The sequence below is a fragment of the Cyanistes caeruleus genome, chromosome Z, assembly GCF_971803275.1.
Source record: "Cyanistes caeruleus chromosome Z, bCyaCae1.hap1.1, whole genome shotgun sequence".
Lineage (NCBI taxonomy): Eukaryota > Metazoa > Chordata > Aves > Passeriformes > Paridae > Cyanistes > Cyanistes caeruleus.
In genome coordinates this window covers 8,671,659-8,695,147 of record NC_141732.1, presented here as the reverse complement: position 1 = coordinate 8,695,147, position 23,489 = coordinate 8,671,659, and the positions used below count along the sequence as shown (strand labels likewise).

At 38.9% G+C, this 23,489-nt stretch overlaps 1 protein-coding gene across 4 annotated transcripts in view; it reads right to left on the bottom strand.

Moving 5' to 3' along the window:
* Positions 1 to 23,489, bottom strand: part of EPB41L4A (erythrocyte membrane protein band 4.1 like 4A) — a 120,459-nt gene that overhangs the window by 5,875 nt on the left and 91,095 nt on the right. For 2 of the 4 annotated variants that reach the window (XM_086868088.1, XM_086868089.1), the window contains exons 14-21: positions 21,463 to 21,546; positions 19,181 to 19,294; positions 16,801 to 16,848; positions 12,320 to 12,397; positions 7,495 to 7,614; positions 1,975 to 2,022; positions 1,331 to 1,399; positions 350 to 460 (exon numbers count right to left, since the gene is read on the bottom strand). In XM_086868088.1, the coding sequence (XP_086724214.1) occupies positions 350 to 460; positions 1,331 to 1,399; positions 1,975 to 2,022; positions 7,495 to 7,614; positions 12,320 to 12,397; positions 16,801 to 16,848; positions 19,181 to 19,294; positions 21,463 to 21,546 (672 nt within the window). The remainder of the gene's footprint in view (positions 1 to 349; positions 461 to 1,330; positions 1,400 to 1,974; positions 2,023 to 7,494; positions 7,615 to 12,319; positions 12,398 to 16,800; positions 16,849 to 19,180; positions 19,295 to 21,462; positions 21,547 to 23,489) is intronic. The other 2 variants (XM_086868090.1, XM_086868091.1) reach the window with 1 other exon arrangement.

Below are 23,489 nucleotides of genomic sequence, written 5' to 3'. Positions count from 1 at the left end.
CACAGATAACATCTTAAATCTGTGAAGGATGAAGTTACTTGGAAAGCAACTCATGATTTCTCATCCCCTAAGCAACTTTATGGCCTGTCACTGAAGACCAGTACAGGTTTGTTTCAGCCTTTTCAGTTTTTTCTCCTTCCAAATGGATCAAGAAAGCCACTGTGGCTGAGAACAGACTATAAAGGGTTTTGGAGTTGTTTCATTCATGTTTAGCTCTGAAGACATAATATTTAGGGGATTGCCTGAATCCTGAACAAGCCACATTTACACTGTTTCTTACCACCATGATCTCTAAACAGCTTTTGGGCTGCACTAGACTAGTTAAATGCTAATAACCATGTTCACATACTTCACTTCAGACAGGACAGATCTCTCCCCATCGGAGCACTGGGACCGCCGGTACTGCCGGTAGCTACGAGGGGAGTGCGAGTGCCGGATGCGGATGGGGTCACCTTGAGTCCTAAGAGAGACACAGAATTCACAACAGGAGGTTGGTAAACCAGTTCTTTGGCACAAAATATAAATTCAGCTGCAGACAGAGAGGTCCTCCCATTTCTTAATAAAGTGTAACAGATGGCTTTTTGCACTGGCTGAATTTAAAGGGCTGATACTTCTTTTTAGATGTCTGTACTTAGAATTCAATGCTTTAGGAGAGCAGAGGTCACAAACTGGCATACTTATATTTGAGAATGAAACTTTAATAAACAATGCATTAATTTATACCTCCTTAACATCAGCCTTTTCTGCCTAGTGGTGTTTGGAAGCACATTATGCAACCCAGGATCCCATCTGTGCCACATTCAGCTGCTTGCACTGACACATGGAATCCCAAATGGGCAATTATCGCAGTGAAATGGATGTTGGTTCTTAAGAAAATAGCTATACCCTGCCAGCTGCCCATGACTAGCCAGGGAAAGGATTGCAGAGGTCAAAGAGTGCCTTGGATGATCAGAATATTAAAAAAAAAAAATAAAATGTTAAGAAAAAATTTCTTGTTTGCATTCACTTCTTTCTGATTCTGTAGTTTATAACATAAGAAAGATTCTTGGCTAGCATAGGGAGGAATACAGAACACACAGACAGGTTCATAAGAGTGTGGGAGAGATTAGGACAGATTAAGATGATTTTTCTTCTTATTTTGTAAAGGGAAAATACTCGATTTTAAGATTATTAAGTATCCCCACCCAGTCCATCCTAGGGGAATATTTGGAACAGATATGAGTTTATAGATTATGTGTAAACCCATTCCTTTTTCAGTAGGACAGAGTTCACAGTAAAGTAAGAAAAGTGGACTTTTGTATTCCCAAAAAAAAGTCTGACATAAACTCACTCTACTTTAGTGTATGGAATTTCTTTCAGTTGCTCCTCAGACAGGCCAGATGGATCCACAAGCTCCTTCCTATAAAGGATTAGGAAAAGTACAAAAATGTAACAGTAATTGTGAAATGCAAAAATTTTTATTATATTGGACTAAAAAGTTTTACTAAAACAAGCTGTTTTCAGCTTTGAAGCTTTCTTGACGTGAAAATAGGACACCTATTTTGAAATAAGTGTAACTTCACCTTGATCACTTCAACTGCATGTCACATCCCGTTCCACCTTCCTCTCACCTCCCTGCAAATCTGATCTTGTTGCTTCACAATATCATGAACATGATGTGTGCTTTGGAATTGCTAAATATCTTCCTAAGGGGTAATGGTGTGTCATGCTAAAAGTATTAATATTGACATTCTGGAAGCTACAGAGGAATAAACCTCTAAAATGATGTACTGTTCTTTAATAATTAATTTATACACAATGGTCATCTTTACTCAGTGCACTCAGTGACCTGCAGTATCTTCTACACACAGGAGGTCATTAACATGTACATAATTTACTGAAACTAAATCAGTGTAGTGCCACACTGGAGGGGATTTTATAACTACATTAAAGGCAAACCAAGCATCTCTCAGACCCTACAAAGATCATACTTACTGGATATGTTTCCATAGTTCTTCTTTAGCTTGTACATCTGGGCTTCTCCTATAAATAGCAACAAAGACAGTAAAGGCTCAGCTGTGAAAGCCATCATCTGACATGTTGCTGTTCAAATAACTTTTAACACACAGACCCTGCACAGGAATCTTGATAAATGTAATCCAACAGTGACTTCAATTTTAAGGTTTGTTATCTCAGAAAATGCATTAAACCTCATCGCTTCATTTCAACTGAAAATTCATTTCTTGAACGACAGGCTCTCAATCACAATTCCAGTTCCACCAGCCTTCAGCAAGACTCTGCATAAAATATAAACAACAGCTGAATTCCCCAAGCCAAATCACTGCCCAGTTGCTGCCAACACTTATCCCTGCAAGGACAACACATTTTGGAATAACACTTGAAAAAGGCCCTCAGGAATGTCCTGTGGCCCATAGAGCTCTTGGTGGGCAGAAGGAGGGACAGCCCACAGGCCACTGATCAGTAATCCCAGCTATTCCCAGTGGACTCCAGTAAAGACCTGTGGCTCCACTGCAAGCGCAGTGCAGCCTCTCTCCTTCTGGTCATCTCCAAAAAGGGTTTCTGCTCAATTTATTTCTTTTTGGTGTGCAGCACAAAACAAAAAAAAACAAAAAAACAAAAAAAAGCCACCAACAAATTAATCAAACCAGCACCTACGCCTAATTATGTACCTAAACATTTTAGCAAGTATTTAATTCACGTGCAAAGAATGTACCAAAAGTTGTAACCTCCCTCTTGCAGACACAGAGATGCAGCAAAACAAGCCTGAGGGGCAGCTCTCACCTTTTCTACTGAACCATAGAATAGATATTTCTAAGTGGAACCCCTTTATTTTTACTTTTCCTTCTCTATTGCAAGGTTAGTGCAAAACTGCCACTGTTGTTTAAGCTGCACCTGGACTTCAGCCAAACCCATTCAGAGTAATAGACAAGTAAAGATTTTAGACAGTGTCACAGACTACATTTGCATGGAGAGATTAGGTAACACTTTTTATTGTCATTATATAAGGTCAGTGTCAACAGCTAGACTGTTCCACACCATCTAATATGCAAGGGATGCAACTTTAGACACATACAGCACACATAAATACACCCAAAGTTTCTCAAAGTCTTACACTTTAGGTCATACAGCCTGATCTTTTTTTTCTCTTAGACAAAAAGGCCAGTCATATTCAAAGATGCTTTAGGAGAGATATAATCCAAATATAGCTGCAGATGAAGGACAGCAGAGATCTGCATTTTCGCACCTCTAAATCTCTGTCCAGAGACAGAGATGTATCAGAAATAATTCCAAACTGCTCTCTATCATTAACAGTTTAACTGTTTTCTTACTTCACCATTACCATGTCTGGCTTATTTCCAGACTTCACCCTAGGAATAACGTTCAGAGAAATCTATATTGCAGTAAACACTATACAGCTGATGTAAAGGCAGAATATTTTGGGATGGTAATGTTTTGGGGTGCTTTTTAGACTTTCGTTGGAGCAGAAATACTAGGAGATACTATTTGACTACTTTATAAAACATCAGAGAAAGACTAAAGGGTGAAAAACAACCTAGCATTTGTGCTTTCCTAGTAGGGCTAAAATTAATTACTCCATAACCACCTCAGGCTCCAATGCCTTCCAGGTAGTAAGATTCCCATCCTTGACAAACTGCTGTCCTTCCAGCTCCTCAGGTTCCCATGATGGCTACAGCACAGGTGCTTTACAGTCCATTTGTTCTCTGTGTTCAGAGCTTTTTAAAGCCGAATGTGTTTATTGTAATGCATTTAGTTTTCTCTGCTTTTCACTTCTATCTGTGCCTCCTGCTCTCTGTGACCAGCTCCAGGTATTTTGCTCTGTGATCTCTGCCTCTTTCCATCCCTGCAATGACACTAATAACAAAGATTTTGCTGTACAATACCAATTTAGCAGTATGGCACCCCATGGAGTAAAAAAAAAAAAAAGAGAGAGAGAGGGAGAGAGAGAGAAAAAGGGCTAAATGCAATCCTCCTAACACTCCTCCCTTCTTGCATTTACTTCTCTCTATTACATCTGTCCATGCTGCTTTTAACTACCTGATGCAGTAAATGCAGTGGCATTGAACAGCCTTTTTCACCCCTCAGTTTTGAACTGATTTCTGCCCCCATGAAGCTTCCTGCTCACAAAATAGCAGCTGCAAGCCCTGCATTCACCCTGGGGCTGGAAAGATAGGCATCCTCTTCTGAGGCTGAATAATCAGACAGTGGGGGATGTGAAAGACATCATAAAAAGCTGGAAAATGCCAGCTTCTTCAGGGAGGCTTTGTCATGCTTACAAGCCTCAGTTTGTCTGAGGAGGCAAAGGCCCAAGATCATTCCCCAAACCAAGACCCACACAAAGCAGGGTACAGTGCACACCACTGACCCATTAGATCATGGCTTTTACTTGTTCATGAAAATACAGCAGTTCATAACCTGGCCTTAAGTCTCAAGTATCACAGAGCATCCTGTGAAGCCTCACCGAGAGTAAGAAATATTCATTTGTGGGGCAGCATGGAAATACAGTGGTTAAATACGAAGACATCTTAATTTCTCCACTTTCTAGGAACTGTGCCTCCTGCTTTCTGTGACCAGTTCCAGGTATTTTGCTCTGTGGTCTCTGCCATTTTCTTTCCATCCCTGCAATTACACTAATAATAAAGACTTCACTGTACAATACCAATTTAGCAGTATGGCATCCCATGTGGAAAAAAAGAAAGAAAAAAGAAAAAAAGAAAAAAGGGCAAAATACAATGATTCCTCAGAGCAAATAGACTTCACATCCTGCAATTAGTTATTTTCCATCTGTTTAAGAAGTATTACCATACTGAGATAACCTTACAGCATTTATTCAGGTTAGCTCCCTGTCAAAGAATTTAAATAAATATGAAGCAGATAAAGTAACTTAATTAAGGCATTTTCTTTCCAAAGGCCTGTTCCTGCTTCCTTTGAAAGCAAAATGATGGAAAGCTTACAAAAATGAAAGTGAAATGTAATACTGAATGTAGGTATTGCATATACTGCATAAGAAATTAATGTTTGTATGGTTCTTAAGAGCCTGCAACAAAGCAATTCTTCTGTTAAATCTTTAAAGCCAGATCACAATACCCCTTTTACTTTTTTTTTATTTTTTTACTGTGAATTTTTTTAGAACTCACAGTTTTGATATATAGGACTCAGTTTGTCCTGTCTCAGTATCTGAATCAGTACCTTCTGGACAATTTGCATGCTAATCAGTTTCTCTAATGTACAGGAAATCTAATGGGAATTCCCAGTAAGTGATGAATCTCACTGGGGTTTATTTTTTATTTTGTTTGCACAAGATGGAACAGCTCTACACATTAATAAGGTCTACATTATTTTTTGTGCCTGCATCTGCACCCTTATTAATATTTCAGTTTGAGTCACAAATGGTAAATTAAATAGCCATGGAATTTTATGGCTATTCTTCTTAATTAGAAAAAGCCCTTTGGCTACACAGATGTTTTACTTGAGCTCTTGAAAATAAACCCTGTGGAACTAGAACTGGGAGCTCTCTGCATTTGCTGATACCTTGAGGAGAAAGAAAAAGGTCAAATTCCTGTCAAATACTTTTATTCTCAAGACCAAGGAGACACCACTTGCCACCACAAATGATTAATATTACTCATTATCAAACAAATAAAATGCACTGTGCCAGGCGCAGTAAGAAACATTTCAGCCACTGCTTCACAAATCCAAAGGGAAGCTCTAGTTACAAATGCAATAATGGCCTTACTGTGAAAGAATTACCTGTTCTACTAAATTTAAGATTTTGTACCAATTTTTAAATGGGCAAGTTGAAATGACCATTTGACAACATTTAAAACCAAAACAACCATAACCTACAGAATTATGTTTCCTTTTCTTCTTTTCTTCTTCTTTCCTTTTTTCTTGACCTGTATCCAGTCAAGTAAACCAACAGCTGAGCCAAACTAAATGAAATACATTCTCTTATAATGTACAACATGTTAACAGTTAAATACCTTTTACTAATTTTTTTCAAAAATTAATTTGGTCTTATTTCATTGTGGGTTTGCTTGTTTTTGTGTTGTTTTTTTTTTTTTTTAACTGGGGAGCTTATTATAAAGAAGAAACACATGAATAACTAAAAGAATAGCAAAAGGAAATGAGAAGTCTTTCAAAATCTTCAGGACATCCTCATTTCTTTGCTTCCTCTAGGACCTTTGCTTTTTAAGTTAGATGCCTAACATCTATGGTTTTTTGCTAAAACTAGTTTAAATGAAATATAACTCAGGATGTCACTGTGCTGGAAAATCAAAGTTACGTTTTAACATTTTATAAGTTACATTAACCACAAGAGGGAACCCGTGCTGTCCAAACAAAGATTTACCTGGCCCGTGGGTAAAAAAGAAAAGTTGGCTACAGATTAAATCTAACTATTACTGACTGAGTACATTTCCTAGTTTACAGTTTATTGTGTACTTTCTGTATATAATTAAACAAACAGTAATCAAATTTAATCAGCTGTATTTTCTGGATTCCATGCAAGTGAGCTTTAATATTCCTAATTTTTATTAATATATCATTGCACAGTAATACCTAATAACACATGACTTTTGTGCAGCTGAAAGTGAACAAGTCTGTACAAAGCCTGTTAAAGTAAAAACTCCAATATTTAGACTCTTAAGGTAAATTGTATTCCTCATAAAGAAATAAAACTCTGCACTATAAAACTGGAGACAGCAATGAGTTCCAGCAACACAGACAACAGAAAACAGATCCTCAAGTGGATTTTAATGCTGGAAACTTCAATGCTGACTATGGTTTCAGTGATACCAAATACTGTGTCTATGCCCCAAAACCAGGCCATTTTAGAAGGGAAACATAATTTAAAGGGAACCAGTATTTCCATTAGCTTGAGAAAATTAATTTCAAAAGCCGGTGACTTCACCGTGTCAGAACAGGCTCATGTAAGCAGGAACAGCAGTGCCTGGCAGTATGATTCCATCATGGAAATCCTGACATCAGGATGCAATATATCCCTGACTGCTGCTTGTCAGGGATAATTTGACATGGAAACATGAGCAGCTGCTTTCATCTGGAACACCACTGCAGGTATTATATGATTAAACAGGTGCACATTATTTCTTAAAAATGTTCACAGCTATCAAGTAAGCTTCCACAGCCTTGCTGCCCAGAAAAGAGAAATCACTGTACTAATTAGAGAGCTATTGTTGAATGAGCCACAGAACCATCCAGGACTTCTTCCCAGGTGATGGACAGAGTTTCTCAGCAGCTTCATTACCCTCTCTGCATTATTTTTGCCCTGTAATTCAAATCAATAAAAAAGGCAGTTTGACCACAAGACAAATCTGCTAATGTGGGAGTATGCCATGTGAAAATCTCTGCTCCTCAGCAGCTGAGAGCCACCACCGCACTGAAGATACTCCTCCTGCTCTTTAACATGATTCAACAGCCTTAATTTACACATCAAAGGGTGCAAGGGTTACATACGATCGAGATCTGTGCCTGGATCGCCGGTGGTTTGGATCCGCCTGGGTTTTCCCCTTCTGCCGCCGCAGCACAGCTTCCCACTGAGGAGCCGAGTCAACCATGTCATTCTCCTGCCGTAATCTGAGAAAGACGTACCCAGAGTTTAGTCTGAGGGTGCTGAGGGCAGGATGCTCTGAGAAGCAATGGGGTATTCCCCTGACCACAAATAAATAAATAATCTAGCTCCTGCAATGCTGTACTTTACCTATCATCTTGTTAAATTTTAACTAATGCTCCCAAAAACTACATTAAATTGTAAGAACCATATAAAAGAAAACTTGCTTGTTGCAATCCTCACTGGCTGATTTGTTATTTAGAAACAGCATGAGCCAAAAATGTAACAATCCATGCTTTTTAAGGACAAACCCACAACTTGAATTCTTTTCCCAGCCCAAGTCAGGGAATTTTTTCCCTGCTTACATCTTCCACTGTAACTCATCTGCACCAAATGGGAGACCCATATCGTGATGGGTTCTACTATTACAACTTTCAAAAGTACTTCACTGCAGTATGCACTTTCCTAGGATCCAGGGAAAGATCCCCTTGGTAAATCCCTGCTCAGAAGAATCATCCTTTCATCTTAATCTGCAACAAAGCTCAGGATGCATGCAGATCTCCATGGCACTCCTTCTGCACTGTCCCCTGAGGCTTTGGTCCCTGTCATGGCTGATGTGGATATAAATGACATGCTACGCCTTTTATTTCTACTTTTTTTAATTTGGTTCTTTAAAATCCATGAATTCATTAACTGTAGGTATTACAGACTGAGACAAATATCAAATTCTGTCAGTTCAGTGCATTGGTAAGCAGGCTGCAGCAATTCCACAATGCCACAGCCCTCCAGGCAGCCAGGCAGTGTTTGACCAAAGTTCCACAGATGCTTCCCATGGTTTCAAGGTTGCACATATGAGTGCTAAGGTGGTGGAGCAAATGGACATGCTTGGTCAGAGCAGTGAATTTAAAATTCAGCAGGGATTTCAAAACACCCCTGGAAAATATCACCCAAATGTGGATTGTCTGATCGGATGGTAGGACTGGCATACTGGAGAAACCAAAGGGGAAGACTGACAGGTAAAACAAACAAAGAAGCCAACAGAGATTAAAGGATTACACAGGAGATGTAGGCAATGCAAAGTATGTTGTTGCTGTTCTTCACTTCAGATGTTCTTTTCTCTTTGAGTTTTGAATTGTATCAGGCTAAACCAGCTACGCAGGCTTCTGCTTTTCCTTTAATCAGATCTTCTCTCACATGCATAGTGAATTTTGAGCTCAATCCCCAACTACTGTAAACAGCCACAACTCTACCAAACGCTATGAAGCATCTGGAGAAGAATGCAACCTCTAGTTTTGATTTCTAAGAAAATCTTTTTAAATCTATAATCTGCTGACAGGCATTAACATAAACTTCTACCTAAGGATTTAGAAGAAGTACTCACACAGCAAGAAGTAATGAGTTGTGATTTTCATCCCAAATAATCCAATTTGGGCAAACAGCAATCATCCCATATTGTACAGACACCACCAACTGCCTCCCACACACGGCAGTCACTTGCACACAAATACCAAAAATCTAAATATATAGTTTGCATCACAGCAAACAAGCCGTGTCAGCACTCAAAGTACTGTCACACCACAGCAGAACTCTACTAGATGGAGACATGAAGAAGCAAAACATACATTTTGCAGCTGCAAAGAAAGGTAGTATGCTGACACTTAACAAGGTTAAAGATGGCCAAGGTACCACAATCTCTACATGAAATACATTATTTGAATCCAATGTTCAAATTCAAATAATTTTGGGTCAATTTTTTTAGCTTTTTGGTGACAGAAATGACAAAATAATAATAATTTTAAAAAAGCTGCAAGAAGTTTAGCTCAAATCCTGAATTTCTATTTAAAGATACTTTTGAATAAAAACTTGCCCTGGTACTGAAAGCTCATTATAGCTTTCCTTTCATTCTTTTCACTGAGCTGCCGAGAGAGGTGGTGGCAGTGTCTCCATCCTTGGAGATACTGAAAAGCTGCATGGGAATAGTCCTGGACACCTGGACCTTGGTGGCCCTGCTGGAGCAGTGGCTGGACCAGGTGGCACCCAGAAGTCCCTGCCAGCCTCTTCAGTCCTTCTCTGATTCTAATCAGATGCATCTTCCAAGTGTAGTCAGGAAGGAAATTATGCCTCAGTACACATTGTCTACTCCTTTAATATATGTTTATCTACACAATAAATTTTGGCCACAGGATTGAAAATGCAAATGCATTTCTGTGATTGAAATATGCTCATCACAGTTCTTCTTCATTTTCATATGAACATCTGCCTTGGAAAAGACATTCATATAATGGAGTGAAACCTCAAAGATCGAAATCAGGTAAACAGGTTTTCCCTAAGATTTTTCTAGTGTTCTACCTTCAGAAGCTCTCATCTACATTTCTGGTTTTCTCTGATAATTTGTTTTCTTCTAGAAAATAGTTCATAGTGATCTCTTGTCATGTGAACAATATATTCTACTCTACTATGACCAGAAACAGGTTTCTTTGGTTAATGTGAATATTCACATATTTTATTTCAATAAAATAAAACAATTTTGTTTCTGCTTGTGTCAAGTATCTAATTATTGTACTGAAAAATAAGTTGTATTAGTCTATGCAACAGCAACAACTTGAGTAATAGCAGTTGCAAGCCTCATTATAATGTCCTATTTAATCCTGCTAGGGCTGGCTCATCTCTGAAAACAGGAAAGCTGCTCAGTGCCTCTCACCTTTCAGCTTGTTATGTTCCTGCTGTGGCTGCTAACAAAATGCAGAAATTCATTATGACTGGTTGTTTTCCTTCACCTGCTCACAAAGAACAAGTCTTAGACTTCCAGCATATTTATTTTTTGTTTAATCTAACTGGTAATGTTTTTTTATCTGGTTAGATTTCAAGTGATCACCCAAGAACAAGAGATACTGAAACATTAACATTTTTGCTGTATCTTATATTTCTGAAAACATGGGAAAACTTAGAAACAGCCCCCCAGAATTGTTTTTTTTTTACTTTTATCTTTAATTTTTTTTCACATGAAGTCAGGAAGGGTTGGTAATGGCCCTCTCATTCTTCAAAAAATGATAAGCAGTACTTAATCCTTCTTACAATTCAGTCTCTATATTGCCAGGAGTTCTTAAAAACATTCTTGTGGTCAGTCTCTAATTTCTTTCACTTGCTTGTGGAGCTCCCTGCACAAGGAGTTTCAGAGGCAGAAAAGAACCTGGCAAGAGTGTTCTGGGAGAAAGGGATACAAAATACCATTTACTGTTGATCACTGAAACTACACTCAGCATGTCATTTAAACTTCAGCTGGAAAACAAGCCTTCCATGCACACTAGGTTATTGTTAGCCAAGTACCTTACAAGACTGTGCTTTAATTTAGGTAAGCTTCAAAGAAATCTTATGTCTCAGATGTGCTTTATGCCATCCCATGTGGCACAATGACTTTTTAACATTTCTTTAACTAATGCAAGTCATGCTGAAAATGTAATTATACTGCATACTCCTGCAGCACTATCTAGCATGCAATTATTTCTAAGAGCTTCCAGAGATCTGGAAATCATTTTTCACTGCCTATAAGACATGACGAAATGATGCAGCTCATTCAGACAGTAACTTAGAAACTTTGCCTTTAAACAGTTCCTCTTTTATCTAGTTACATTTCTCTTGCACCGTGTTTATGCAATATGAGAAAATTCTATGTGCTTTTAAAAAGCGTATTTTCAGAAATACCTCTAGGATGTTGTTATCCCTAGAGAAACATAAAATAAAGAGCTTTGAAGGGAATTTATAGGAAATCAGTAGTTATGCTATCTTTTTCATACCTGCAATAAGAAAGATATAATATATAATACAGAACTCGTTAGCATCACTTGGTATGAACTATTGCTGTCCTATTAAAACTTGATGCTGTACATATTTTGGGTTTGGGCCCATGCCTGATATTTTGGAAAACAAAATCTTTGTACAGTTCAATACATTATTTTTAAAACAACATTGAGATTCATATCCAATAAAAATATTTTCACTTCTCAACAGCTTATTTTCTGCTTGAAAAAATCTGTACTTTGTGAGGTAAAAGTATATGCTGGGAATATCATTATCAAGATATTATCCACTTTATTTGCATTTATACTGCAAGTCTTTTGTAAGTGTGCCCTGTACTTGATCTTGTAGCTCATTGCTGAGCTCTTCCCAAGCAACAGGAGGGCAGGCATTCATTGCATCCAACTATAATGATGTATTCTGGCAATTACCTCTTCTTATTCAGAAAAGGGTCTTAAGCTGCCTCAGGAGGACTCTACACACATAAAATATGTTAGATCCCTTTATGGATGCTGAAAGCAGGCAAGAGGCACAATGACTGTGTGAAACTAAGTCACTCTGGCCTGAGAAAGCACAAGGAGGATTGCAAACAATCCTTGGAGAAGGAAAACCTTTTGCAGGTGTTGTTTAAATCCCTGTTTTTTACGTGCAAGAAGCAGTCAAGGGGTGGTGTTCCAGTTGACCAATGATGGTGATGTGTTGGTTTAATGACCAATAAGAGTTTTACCTCTCAGGCCTTTTCAGACCTGTCTATAAAAGAGATCTGGAATAATAAACCTCGCTCTCTTGTACAGCACACAAGAGAGTCTGTGTTGTACTTCTTGCCATTCCTAATATAGTGATACATCCCTTCTTACTAGGTTCATCTGAAAAATCTCCATCTCCATTTGTCTGTGTTTCATGTTCCCCTGTCTAAAATATGTAATTTATTGTCACCTGTTTCTCTTCTTCCGATGCTCTCTGTGGGAATTTTCGGATTCGCTGCCACTGCTGGTGTTACAGCGGGACCGTGACCTGGAAAAGAGAAAAGCCACATCTCTGGACAAATTTATCTACTAACACCAAAATTATTTCAGTGTTAAATGAGGAAAGAACAACACTGCAAAGACATTACCTGGAAAATCAAAATTAAAAAACTTTGGAGAGCTTGTCTCCACCTGCAACTTATATTAACTTTTTCTCATTAATTGATTGGAAGAACTGCTTCAAAAGTAGTGCACCCAGAGTGTAGTATCAAGTGCTATTTTCATTTTGAATAATTGACATTTGTTTCTTTTATTTTTTAAATATGTATTATTGTATCATTCAGCATTCTTTTTGTATATGCCACATCAATGTATTTCTTGGAGGTGTGAAATGTTTCATCTCTATCTGTGTGGCTCTTTTGTTCTTGAACACTGTGGTACATTTAACAGAAATGATACAGAATTCTGGGTTTGCAGTCAAAACAAAATGCTCAGAGATCTATGTTTTCTATTCCTCTCAACTTCTATCCTGTAAGTTCCTCAATCTATGGAGTCTGTTCTCCTCTCTCTCCTAAATTAGAAGGTCATTAGTTCAAATATCTCCCACTCAAACAAAAATGTGTTAGAAGAATAGGGCAGTGAAAGCCTAGGAAAATCAGCTCAACCCAGCTTGTCTGAAGGGAATGTTAGGCAGCATGGAAGAGACACCAGTAACACTAGGATTCTGCTGCTCTTTATGGAAAAAAGAAAGCTACACTTCCTACAGGCAAACTTCTCTTAAATCCATGACTGACTTTTGGAGCAGACAGACTAACTGTCAGGACTTTGGTCCTAGAAACCAGGACTCCGCCACTGTACCACTGGCTAGGTTCTAAGGACTAGCACTCTCAACAAAATCCAGTTTGGACCATTCATTCTTTAGTGTGAGGATGGTCTTAGAATGGCTGGATTTGATGATCTGAAAAAGGTCCTTCCCAACATGAACATTTTTGTGATTCTATTAATGGCCCAAAGACAGTTATGTTTTTCTGCTATACTGACAGCCCAGATGATTAATGAGGAAAGCTGACTGATATTAGCAGGAGCTGGTCTACAAGGATTTAGACTGTCTGGAGTTGGAATTTGTGATGGTTTTGCTGCAATGGAGAACAGAATTTTTCTTCTGAGGTATCTGGCCACGAAATAGGAGGTATAAGGAGATAACTCCTGATGATGCTGGTAGAGATACGTATTTTCTTATGCCTCCTGGCTTTTCTTTTGCTCTTTGATAGCTGACATTTGTAAGAGGACAGGTTTGTTAAACTTCACCTCAAACAAGCCAAGGAGAGAAAGCAGTTCCTTAGGTGTAAATAAAAGATAAGGGGGAGCATTTCATGACAAGGTAGGAAGCTTCTGCTCACTGCTTGTTCTAATGGTTTAGGAAGAAGAGCCCAAACAGGGTGAGAGATTATTCCCAGGGAACAGCAGAGATGCAGCATGGAGCTGTTCTCAGGCACACACCACTCTGCTTTCTAGAGGACTAGGACTAAATAACCAGGACACTGTTACAGATGTCATTCTGACACACCTGAGAGCCCCATGAAATTCACCATAATACCAGTGATTTATGGTTGCCTTCATCACATTGCTGAGCCTTTAAATGCCTTGGTCTTTGGAATTTGTTCTCCCCTCTCACCTAAATCAGGAAATCATTAGTTGAAATAGCTCCCATTCAAACAAAAATGTCTTACAATAATGTGACAGCTAAAGTCTAGGAAAATCATCTCAACCCAGCTTGGCTGATGGGAATAAATTTGGCAAAGAGAAATTTCTCCCAGAGGAGAAGTTTCTCCCTGTTGGAAAAGATACTAAGCTGAATTTCTATTTTATTTGATAGCTTTAGTCAGGTTTGTTCGCCTTTGCCCCAGGGGAAGGGAACTGAAGTTTTTTTCAGGACATTGGTCCCTTAGGCAAGGCCTGATGAACTTGACATCTCAACAGACTGGGAGTAGTACAGAAGATACACAATGACCATTAAAAATCAGCCCTTACAGGATCAGACACACCTAGTCTGGGAAAGAAGATACAAGAATGAGGACAAATCGGAGGTGAACAAATTCATACCCAATGGAAAATCAAGTATTAATTCCAAGTACATAACTTGGAACCAAAGAACATTGAACCAATTAATCTCTATGGGTTTTGACTGTATAAAGTTAGTGAAAAATCTGGTAAAAAGTGTCATGGAATTATTTCCTCTGCATGGCCAGGCTACATATGGATGAAATTATTTCTGTTGCATATCCTGGTCAGAACAACATCCTGGCCAGAATAAAGTAATGCCTTGATTCTCTAATACTAAAAATGTTGTTGGTGTGTTTTTGCTTTTCCCACAGTTTCAGTGACATCCCCCTCCCCCAACCTCATGTTCATAATTTAAAGCCAGGTTATCCATGTTGCCAGCTAAAAATACACTTTTCTGGGTGAAGCTCAAAGTGGAGATAAAACATACGTGTGTTGCTATAGAAAATTGCAACTCCAAAGGAAGAAGGAAGATTAAAAGATGGTGTCAAAAGGAGTCACTCAAGCACAATGGAAGAGTTAAGAGCAATAAATGTTCTAGAACTGCAGCAGACCTTACACAGCCAAAAGTATACCTTTCCCTAACCCTCATCAGATGTTAATAAATAATAATAAATACACCAGTAACATCAACATTAATATGTCATTTGAGCAACACTGTTCTTTCACCCTTCCAGGTCATTAGCATGACTCTTCTAAATTTTTAAGTATGACAAGAAGTAACTTGATTTACTGTGATTTAAGTCATTTATCTCATGAGGTACCAAAACAGCCAAAAATCACAGCATGGCAGGCAAAGTACAAGATAAAATATCCAATTTGAACAAGTCAAGGTAAGCCTTTCTCTAACTTTTCAGGAATGGAAATGCAATCCACCTTTGGATATTGCACATTGAATTAACTTGTGTTCCCTGTCAGGAAAGTACTTGTGGGCTTCTGTGAACACAGAAGGGTTCCTGAGCTGTCAGCTGAGTGGCAGCTGCTCATGCTTGTTGCCAGGATATTATCTTTTACTGAATATTAAGTATCATCTTTTACTGAGCAAAATACCAAAAATGGGTGGAAAAAAAGATAGTTTCCTAAATCAGGTGCAAGAACACATGAGATTATCCTGATCTCTGACAATTTTAAGGTACCTTTTGTCCTTTATTTCCCTGTTCTCCTTGTTATGCAATATATTTCATATCTTGTAGGTAGAATACCTATATACCCTATCATAAGAAGCAGGAAAAAAGTCATAGTCTGTTTTACAAGAGACACAACAAATACTGCCTAGAAGAGGGCTTGGAGGGTTGGGGAAAGCTCACATTCTGGCAGAGTCTTTTTTCTAATTAAAATGAGAGAATAGCCAAATTGTGAGGAAGTGGAGGTCTTTTGCAATGTACAATAACAAATCTGTGGGAAGAGTTGTTCTGAGCACTGAGGCTTTCCATCTGATATGCTTAACTAAATTTTCTCAGTTTTGTGTGCCGGATATCTACCACAAGACTACCACCAGCAGCTTGTAATGGCAACATCCTTCCAAAAAACATTCTGTTATCTTATAGTAAGTAGGAAGTAGGTGAGCGCTTTCTCTGGCTTCCTGTGATTGTCCCGAGATGTTTGTATCTCTGCCAGAGCTCCTTCCCCGTGCTGCAGCAATGATTCAGATCCTGGGAGTGCCTCCTCTCCTTCCCAAGCTCCAGGAGCCTCTGACATCGAAAAGCCCTCCACTGTCTCCTTATTCCAGCAGTGCAAACAGGAGCACAGATGTGAGAAGCAATACACAGAGTCATGACAAGCAGATGTGGCAAAAATCTGTAGATTCACAACGTAGCTGAAGTTGTTGAAGGGCATACCCAAATTCACACCTGCATTTTATTTGAAATGTGTCAACTAGTCAAGTCTGAAATAGGAGATGGGGGCAGGGACAAGAAGCATTTTCAAAAAATGTGCAAGACAGCAAGAGGACCATCAGGAGTTATATATGCCTTTGCACTTACCTCTGTCAGGACAATTCATCTCAGATGATGGCACATTTGTTTGCAAAACAGATTAATTAGAAGTGGGTAGGGAGGCTGGAGAAGTAAAAACAAATCTGCAGATTCAAACTCCAAAAGCTGAAACTTCTGGAACTGACTTTCAAGTTGCAGATAAGCCCTCAGGAAACTTTCACAAGCTGCTTATAACATGGAATAGCAGCAATGTGCTGAAAGACTGCTTTGATGAGGCCATGCACCAGAGCATTTTAGTAAAAGACAAGAAATAAAAAATTGAAAGGTCATAACACAACAATCCTTTTATACATTTAGGAAGATGAGGGAGAAGGAAGGAAAGAAGCGTATGCAGTGAAACAAAATACAACCCATACCTTCACTATCATTTCATAGCTGCTATAGATCATGTATTTACCTTCTCCTTTGCTTTAAATCTGAATCTTCACCACTATTATGATTTTTCCTGTGACATTAAGGAAGTTTTAATGAAATGTCATAGAGTTACTTAATATAAATACACAAAACTACCAATAAAAAAAAAACAACAAAGTGTTTTGGTTTTTTGATGGATTTTTTTTTTTCCCCAGTATGATGTCAGGTAGAGAAAATAGGGCATGTGCTTGTTTTAAACCTTTCAGGACACCTTTACAATAAGTTTTGAAGGCATGATTCCCTTCAAGCTCTCATTGCAAGCCCCTGACTTGCAAAATTAAGCAGAGCATGCTGGCCTTTAGAGTCTACTACTGTTTCCAGCATAGCAGAACCTGTTGGTTTCCTCTTAACTCCACTAAAGAGTGTATAAACAGCACAGCTACTAACAGCTGGAAAAGGAAAGTGCATGAATAAAACCAAGCTCAAGAAGGCATAAATGAGTTAAAATCTACCTACTACTGTCAGTATTTACAGTCTCACATATGAGAAAATACTTTTAAAAACATTTTGTTCATGTGGCTGCCCAAGAGAAAACTTGCTATTGGCATGACTGTCCATCTGATTACTAGATCAGCCCAATGCAAATCCCCAGTGATAAAAACAATTTCATGCTGCACAGTGCAGAAGCACTCTTCCTGATATAAGAGAGCTTTGCATTGCTTAATCTCTACTCTTTTGCTTTTAAAAAGCCAAATGAATCTTTCTGACAACTAGCAATGCATCAGAAAACCTGTGCTGGTTTTATCTGCAGTATTTTTCCTCACAGTGGGGCTGTGTTTTGGGGTTGTGCTGAACACAGGATTGATAATAAAGACATGCTTTCATTATTGCTGAGCAGAGATTGCACAGAGCCAAGGCTACACTGCGGGGGAGACCAGGGGTACGTGGGATCCTGGGAGAGGACGCAGCCAGGACACAGAAGTGACCGAAACTGACCAAAGGGATAGTCCAGCCCATGTGGCATTACAGTCAGTGTATAAAGTGGGGGGAAGAGGAAGGAAGGAGGGGATGTTTGGACTGATGATCTTGTCCTCCCAAGTCACCATTAGTGGATGGGGCCCTGCTCTGCCAGAAATGGCTGAACACCTGCTCAGCCACTGGAAGAAGGGAATTCATTCCCTGGTTTGCTTTGCTTGTGTGCACAGCTTTTGCTTACCCTATTAAACTGCTTCTCAACTGACAAGGTTTCTAACTCCTACCCTTCTGATTCTCTCCATAATCCTGCTGGTGGGGGAGTGAGTGAGGGGCTGCCTGGGGCCTGGCTGAAGTTAAAACATGAAAAAACCCATTCAGGAAACACATTGTTGTTAACACCTACAAGGGCACTATCCAACAGAGCAAATAAACATAACTCTATTGCTGAAGAGTTACACTTCACATTTATTTGAGGTCACTAAGCATGCACTATTAGGTGAGTTTCTTCTCTCCTGTCCCAGACAGCGAGTGGCAGGTAAAAGGTCTGAAACAGTTCAGAAACCTGACACAGATAAAAGCTCCACATCAAATTAGATTTCCTCATCAATATGCTGCCATTTCAAAGACCCCAGAGCTCTGGCTTTGAAGGCCAAGCAGGTACTGATTTCAGAGCTGTCAAGAAAGAGATGTAACTCTCATGTGCTAGCTCCCATGGCATAGAAGACTGAAGTGAATATGGCACAGTATCTGTGTTCGTTTATACTTCATAACAGATCACCAGGCAGGGTTCACTAGTGATAAAGGCAGCTTCTCAGCAGGACAAATCATCCCAGGTAACACACATCTCTCAATACTCCATTGCTTCAGAACTGCCCCTGTAATTTGCTTTTTGGACATGTTTGAGGACACACAGCACAGAATCTCCATCCATTCTATTTTACTCCTCTAAGTCATTCAATTCAGCTTGTACCAATTGAAAGTGTCACACAGTTGTATTTTTGCTGGTGTCCTCTCTAATGCAAAGTGGTTCATGTATGGGACTGCTGAAGACAGCTTTATGGCTCATTTGTGTAATCCTTCAGGCAGTTAAAGTAAAGAAATGCTATAACACTGCTTTGGAAGCTGTCAAGCAAACAAATCCATCAGTTCTTAATCATTCACCAGGCAATAAGTGCTCCAGTATCTAAAGGAATCTTGCACGTGTCAATACTGCAACTTTCCACATTTTTAACATCATTTTCCCACAACAGCACACAGGCAAACAACCAGACCAAAGCTTCCGTTACAAAAACAGCTGTGGTATTTCTTACTTGGGTTGTTTTTTTTGACTAACAATTGGCCCCTGGAATATCCCCTTTCCCAGGGCCCAGCTGTGCCTACACGAGCTGAACACCAGCCTCAAGTTTCTACACAGAGAAGCTGACAGTAATTAATCCTGAGGCTCTTACCTCCTCCGAACTGGCTGCCCAGATTCATTCTCACTGCCACCAGATGGGTTCCTTCGGCGAGAGTAAGGAAACTTTGGTGATTTATTGCGATCACTGGCAGAATTATACAGTCCACTAAGGTTAAAAAGAGAGAGAAAATACTCAGCTTTAACATTTCCCGGGCAGTTAGGCCAGCTAACTGAGATTCAGCTTACAAAAATTAAAATATTCATGCACGCACAGGGGAGTATTTGGCTATACATGCTTTTCTGGGTGTTAGTGTGATTTCTATGTAAATGCAGATAGTACTGCTTTCTAGCAATACATTTTTCGCAGTAAACCTTGAAATGTAGGAGAGAGACCTCTTATCATTGCCGAGTCATCAACTCTAAGCCTACAAAATATAGATTTTTAGTCTATTAGTATTCTTTTACCATACTAAAATTTCTGTGCTTTAGTATCGCATGTCCAACCCAGAGCTAGGCATTCTTCTTGTTTTCCATGGATGTAAGTATGAAAACTTGCCATGTTCTATCATGGCATACATCTTTATCACAGAGCTGATGTTTGGGAACATGAAACAATTACATTCCCATTTCTCTTCTGTTCACCCACAAACAAACCTCTTCCATTGGTGTGGAGGTGTTCCAACCTCCAGATTTCTTTCTGCTTTCCTAAAAGCCTCTGCCTTTCAAACTGAATCCTTTCTTTGTCATCTGCTTCTGCAGACAGCTGTTTACAGCACTGCTCTGCACAGGTGAAAAGTTCCCACAGCTCATCTCAATGAGAATTATTATTAAGAGCTGTGAAAGCTGCTGTGCAACATCCAGCCTGCTTATGTGTCTAAACCTGCACAGTGCTTTAGAATTAACAGATTTGCAAAAACTCAATTCTAGCATTGTTTGGCTCCTGCAAGATCAAACCTCCTGCTGTCCTGAAAGCAACTGAAACACTGGAGACATAAAGTGACAAGATGACATTACTTTTCTAAAAACAACTAAAGAAAGGCCTGTCCTAGCAAAAGACTATTTGCTTGCTGCTTTGTTCCTTACTCTACAATCTACTGCTGATTACAGGAGCACAAGGGGTGCATCAGGTATAGATCTGAATTGTCACAGAAAAGCAGGACCATTCTGGATTACACTTTACATCCTGTCTGGTTTAGTAGCCTGTTTCCAACAGCAGCTGTAAACAGCCATCTCCAGGCAGCAGAAGCCTGAAGACAGCTTCCCCAGTGCTCCCTGCATCCCACACCATTCCCAGTCCAGGGGACTTACTGAGCCAGCTGCTGCTTCTCTGTCTTCAGAAGCACTTCAGGATTTTGTTCCATGACTCACCCAGCTCCCCCAGGAATTCACCTCCTTGCAAAGGAGGACCACAGATCTCCCACTTACGGTGAGTCACTACTGACTGCCTTTATCAACACTTTTATACCACCTTCAATAGCTTCACCTGAAGATCCTTAGTTCTTTTGCTGGAAAAAAAGTCCTGATCACTTTCTCTTTTCTCAGTCCAACTTGTGATTTTCTAGATGTTATCCCCTGAAATTGCCTCTTTTGCAGGAAGATTCCTGTCTGCCTCTGCCTTTGCTCCTTGTACAGATTTACTGCAGAGCCTTTCACATTTTTGATCCCCTTTGCTGCCCCACTCAAAGCCTATTCTTTTTCCTGAGATAAGGATATCAGAACTGCTTCCAAAATTCACTGAGTACATATGTGATCCACCAATTTATATAATGGCATAAAGCTGCTCTCTTGATTTACTAATAATTGCTAATTGTTTTTCTAACTGCTACACAGCTGATGTTTTCTTTGTTATCCATCATAATTCCACATAATTCCACAGCACTTCATATTAAACAGAAATCTAGGATTATTTTTTTTTTGTCCTCACACACCTCTCTTTACATTTTTGACTCAACAGAATCTATCCATCAGTCACACTTCAGGAGCCTTTCTGCCACTCTCCACAGACAAGTTTCTCACTATCCTAAACAATTTCATATCATCACCAAAGTTTATTTTTCAAGTTCTTTGACAAATATACTAAACATCAGAGGTCCATGAACAGATCTCTAAAGAAAGCCACTGCTGACATTTATTCACTGGCTACCTCCTCCCACACATACTTTCCTAATTTTTAACTATTTATTTATCCATGAAAGAACCTATCTGCTTACATGCAATACACATCTATTATGAATCAAATAACACATTAATATATTGTATTAATAACCTTCAACTTTCTGCTGTTGTATGATATTTACCATTGCACAATACCTAAGTCATCAAATCTTGTCTTACCTCTGTGGGCCATTTTCCTCCCATGGAGCACTTGTTTTACTTCTTTGTGTTTCTGGGCTGTTTTCATTTTTCATCTTCTTAAAGCTAAACAAAAGTACAGGTATATATATATGTATATGTTTATTTTTTAAAAAAACAAACAACATTGTACACAGATCACATTTTCTTTTGTGCTGACCACTTAAAATTTAATTTTAAAGGCATACACTCATTAAAGAGACCCACCCTGGCATATAGTTACTTATTTGTTATGTGAAAGGGGCAAAGAGTTGCTACGTTGAAAAATCTCTCCTAAAAAGAGGAATTATAAAGGGAAGGAGAAAGAAGGGGGGAAAAAAAAAGAAGGAAAAAAAAAATCTCTGAAAGCTCATAATTGTGGGAGCACTGAGTCAGAAAAACAGGCAATCCTGTCTCCAAATAAACAAGAACAAATACCTGGGCAAGAAGTCTAACAGTAGGGCAAACATACAATATGATCTCATAGCCTTCCATAATATACAGTTAAGAGATTATTGAATCAGAGGCTTTACCTTCTTTTTTATTTTACAAAGCTCTTAATGAAACTTTTTTCCATGGATTTACTTAAATACCTTTCAAATATTTTTTTTTTAATTTTTGTCATAAATAGTGTCTGGTAGGAGTATGTGCCAGTATCTGTCTATGACATAAACAATTATTTAACATTATTTCAAAACTTCTACCTGGTTCAAAACTTCCATCTCTTGTTCCTGACTGTTTCTGTGTTTATAGAAAGAAATGAAGAAAAACAAACAGCTATGAACGATGGCTGCCTAATCAAAAACTCCACCCCTTGATGTTTTTTTTACACATTTTTAACTGTCTTATCTCTTTTCCTAGTGAAAGAACCACAGACTACTTAACCTCTCCCAGTACAGGAGTCACCACATACCTCAGATTACCCTTATCATATTTCTCTACCATTTTTCCAGGTGCACAGTACCTACTTTAAAATGGGAGCAACAAAGGCAGGGGTGATGAAAACTATTCAAAGCATGACAGATCACAGGTTCATAGGTTCGCAGGGCAGCATATCCTTCTCATACCCTCCCCAGCAAAGCCTTGGGTTTTGTTTTTGCCAGAAAGATGTTTTTGTGGAAGAGCTGACTTCACTGACTGCTGCAAGACAAGGTACCAGGACTGTCACCTGGCTTGAGAGATACATTAGCATTTGTAACCAGCTTCTGACAGCTGGTTACAGATATATCAGCATTGTTACAGCTTCTGACCCATTAAAACTCTCAGATAATTGCCACTTCAAATACTGGGAAGTGGCTTTTAGCTGAAGCATGCCCCTGTCCTTGCCAATGGCTCAGCAGAGCTTTTCCATCTCTAGAGCTCTTTTCCTGTATGGACAAGCAGTTTACCTGAGACAGAAAGAGGCAGCCACATTGATTTCCACCAAGGTCATCAAGAAATATTACTGAGAGCAACTCCATACAATCATCATATAGTTATAAAATGCAACTCAAGCAGAAAAAATAAAAGCTTTACTGTTGCTTACAGAGAGGAGGATATAAGCTGGGAGTTCTTTCCCCAGAGCAGGAAATGACAGACTCAGCTTTATGAAGGAATCGTGGCTACTTAACTCACTAATCCACTTCTAACCCCAGCCTTTGGTTACTACAGGTCAGAGTTAATCATTTAATTCTCACAGAGTGAACAAAATACAAAGCTACAGTAAGTCAGCAGGAAAAGAAATTAAATTACACCTTATCAGGTAAATCATTTTCTTAATACTGCACCCATTAATTATTGACTCATAGGTGCATGCAATCTATTCCCAGGCTTAAAAATATGTTCTTACTGCATACTGAGCAAGTAATCCAGATAAATACATTTCTAACCCATACTGCAAAAAGGAATTCATTTGCACAGCATGAACTACTGAACAGTACCTAGGTTGAACTTAAACAATGGTGAATACTGTTTTCAAGTCTTAAAAAGAGAAGGAAAAAGTACCTGGGAGGTAAATTTACTGCATTAAATTCCCAAGTCATTATTCATTT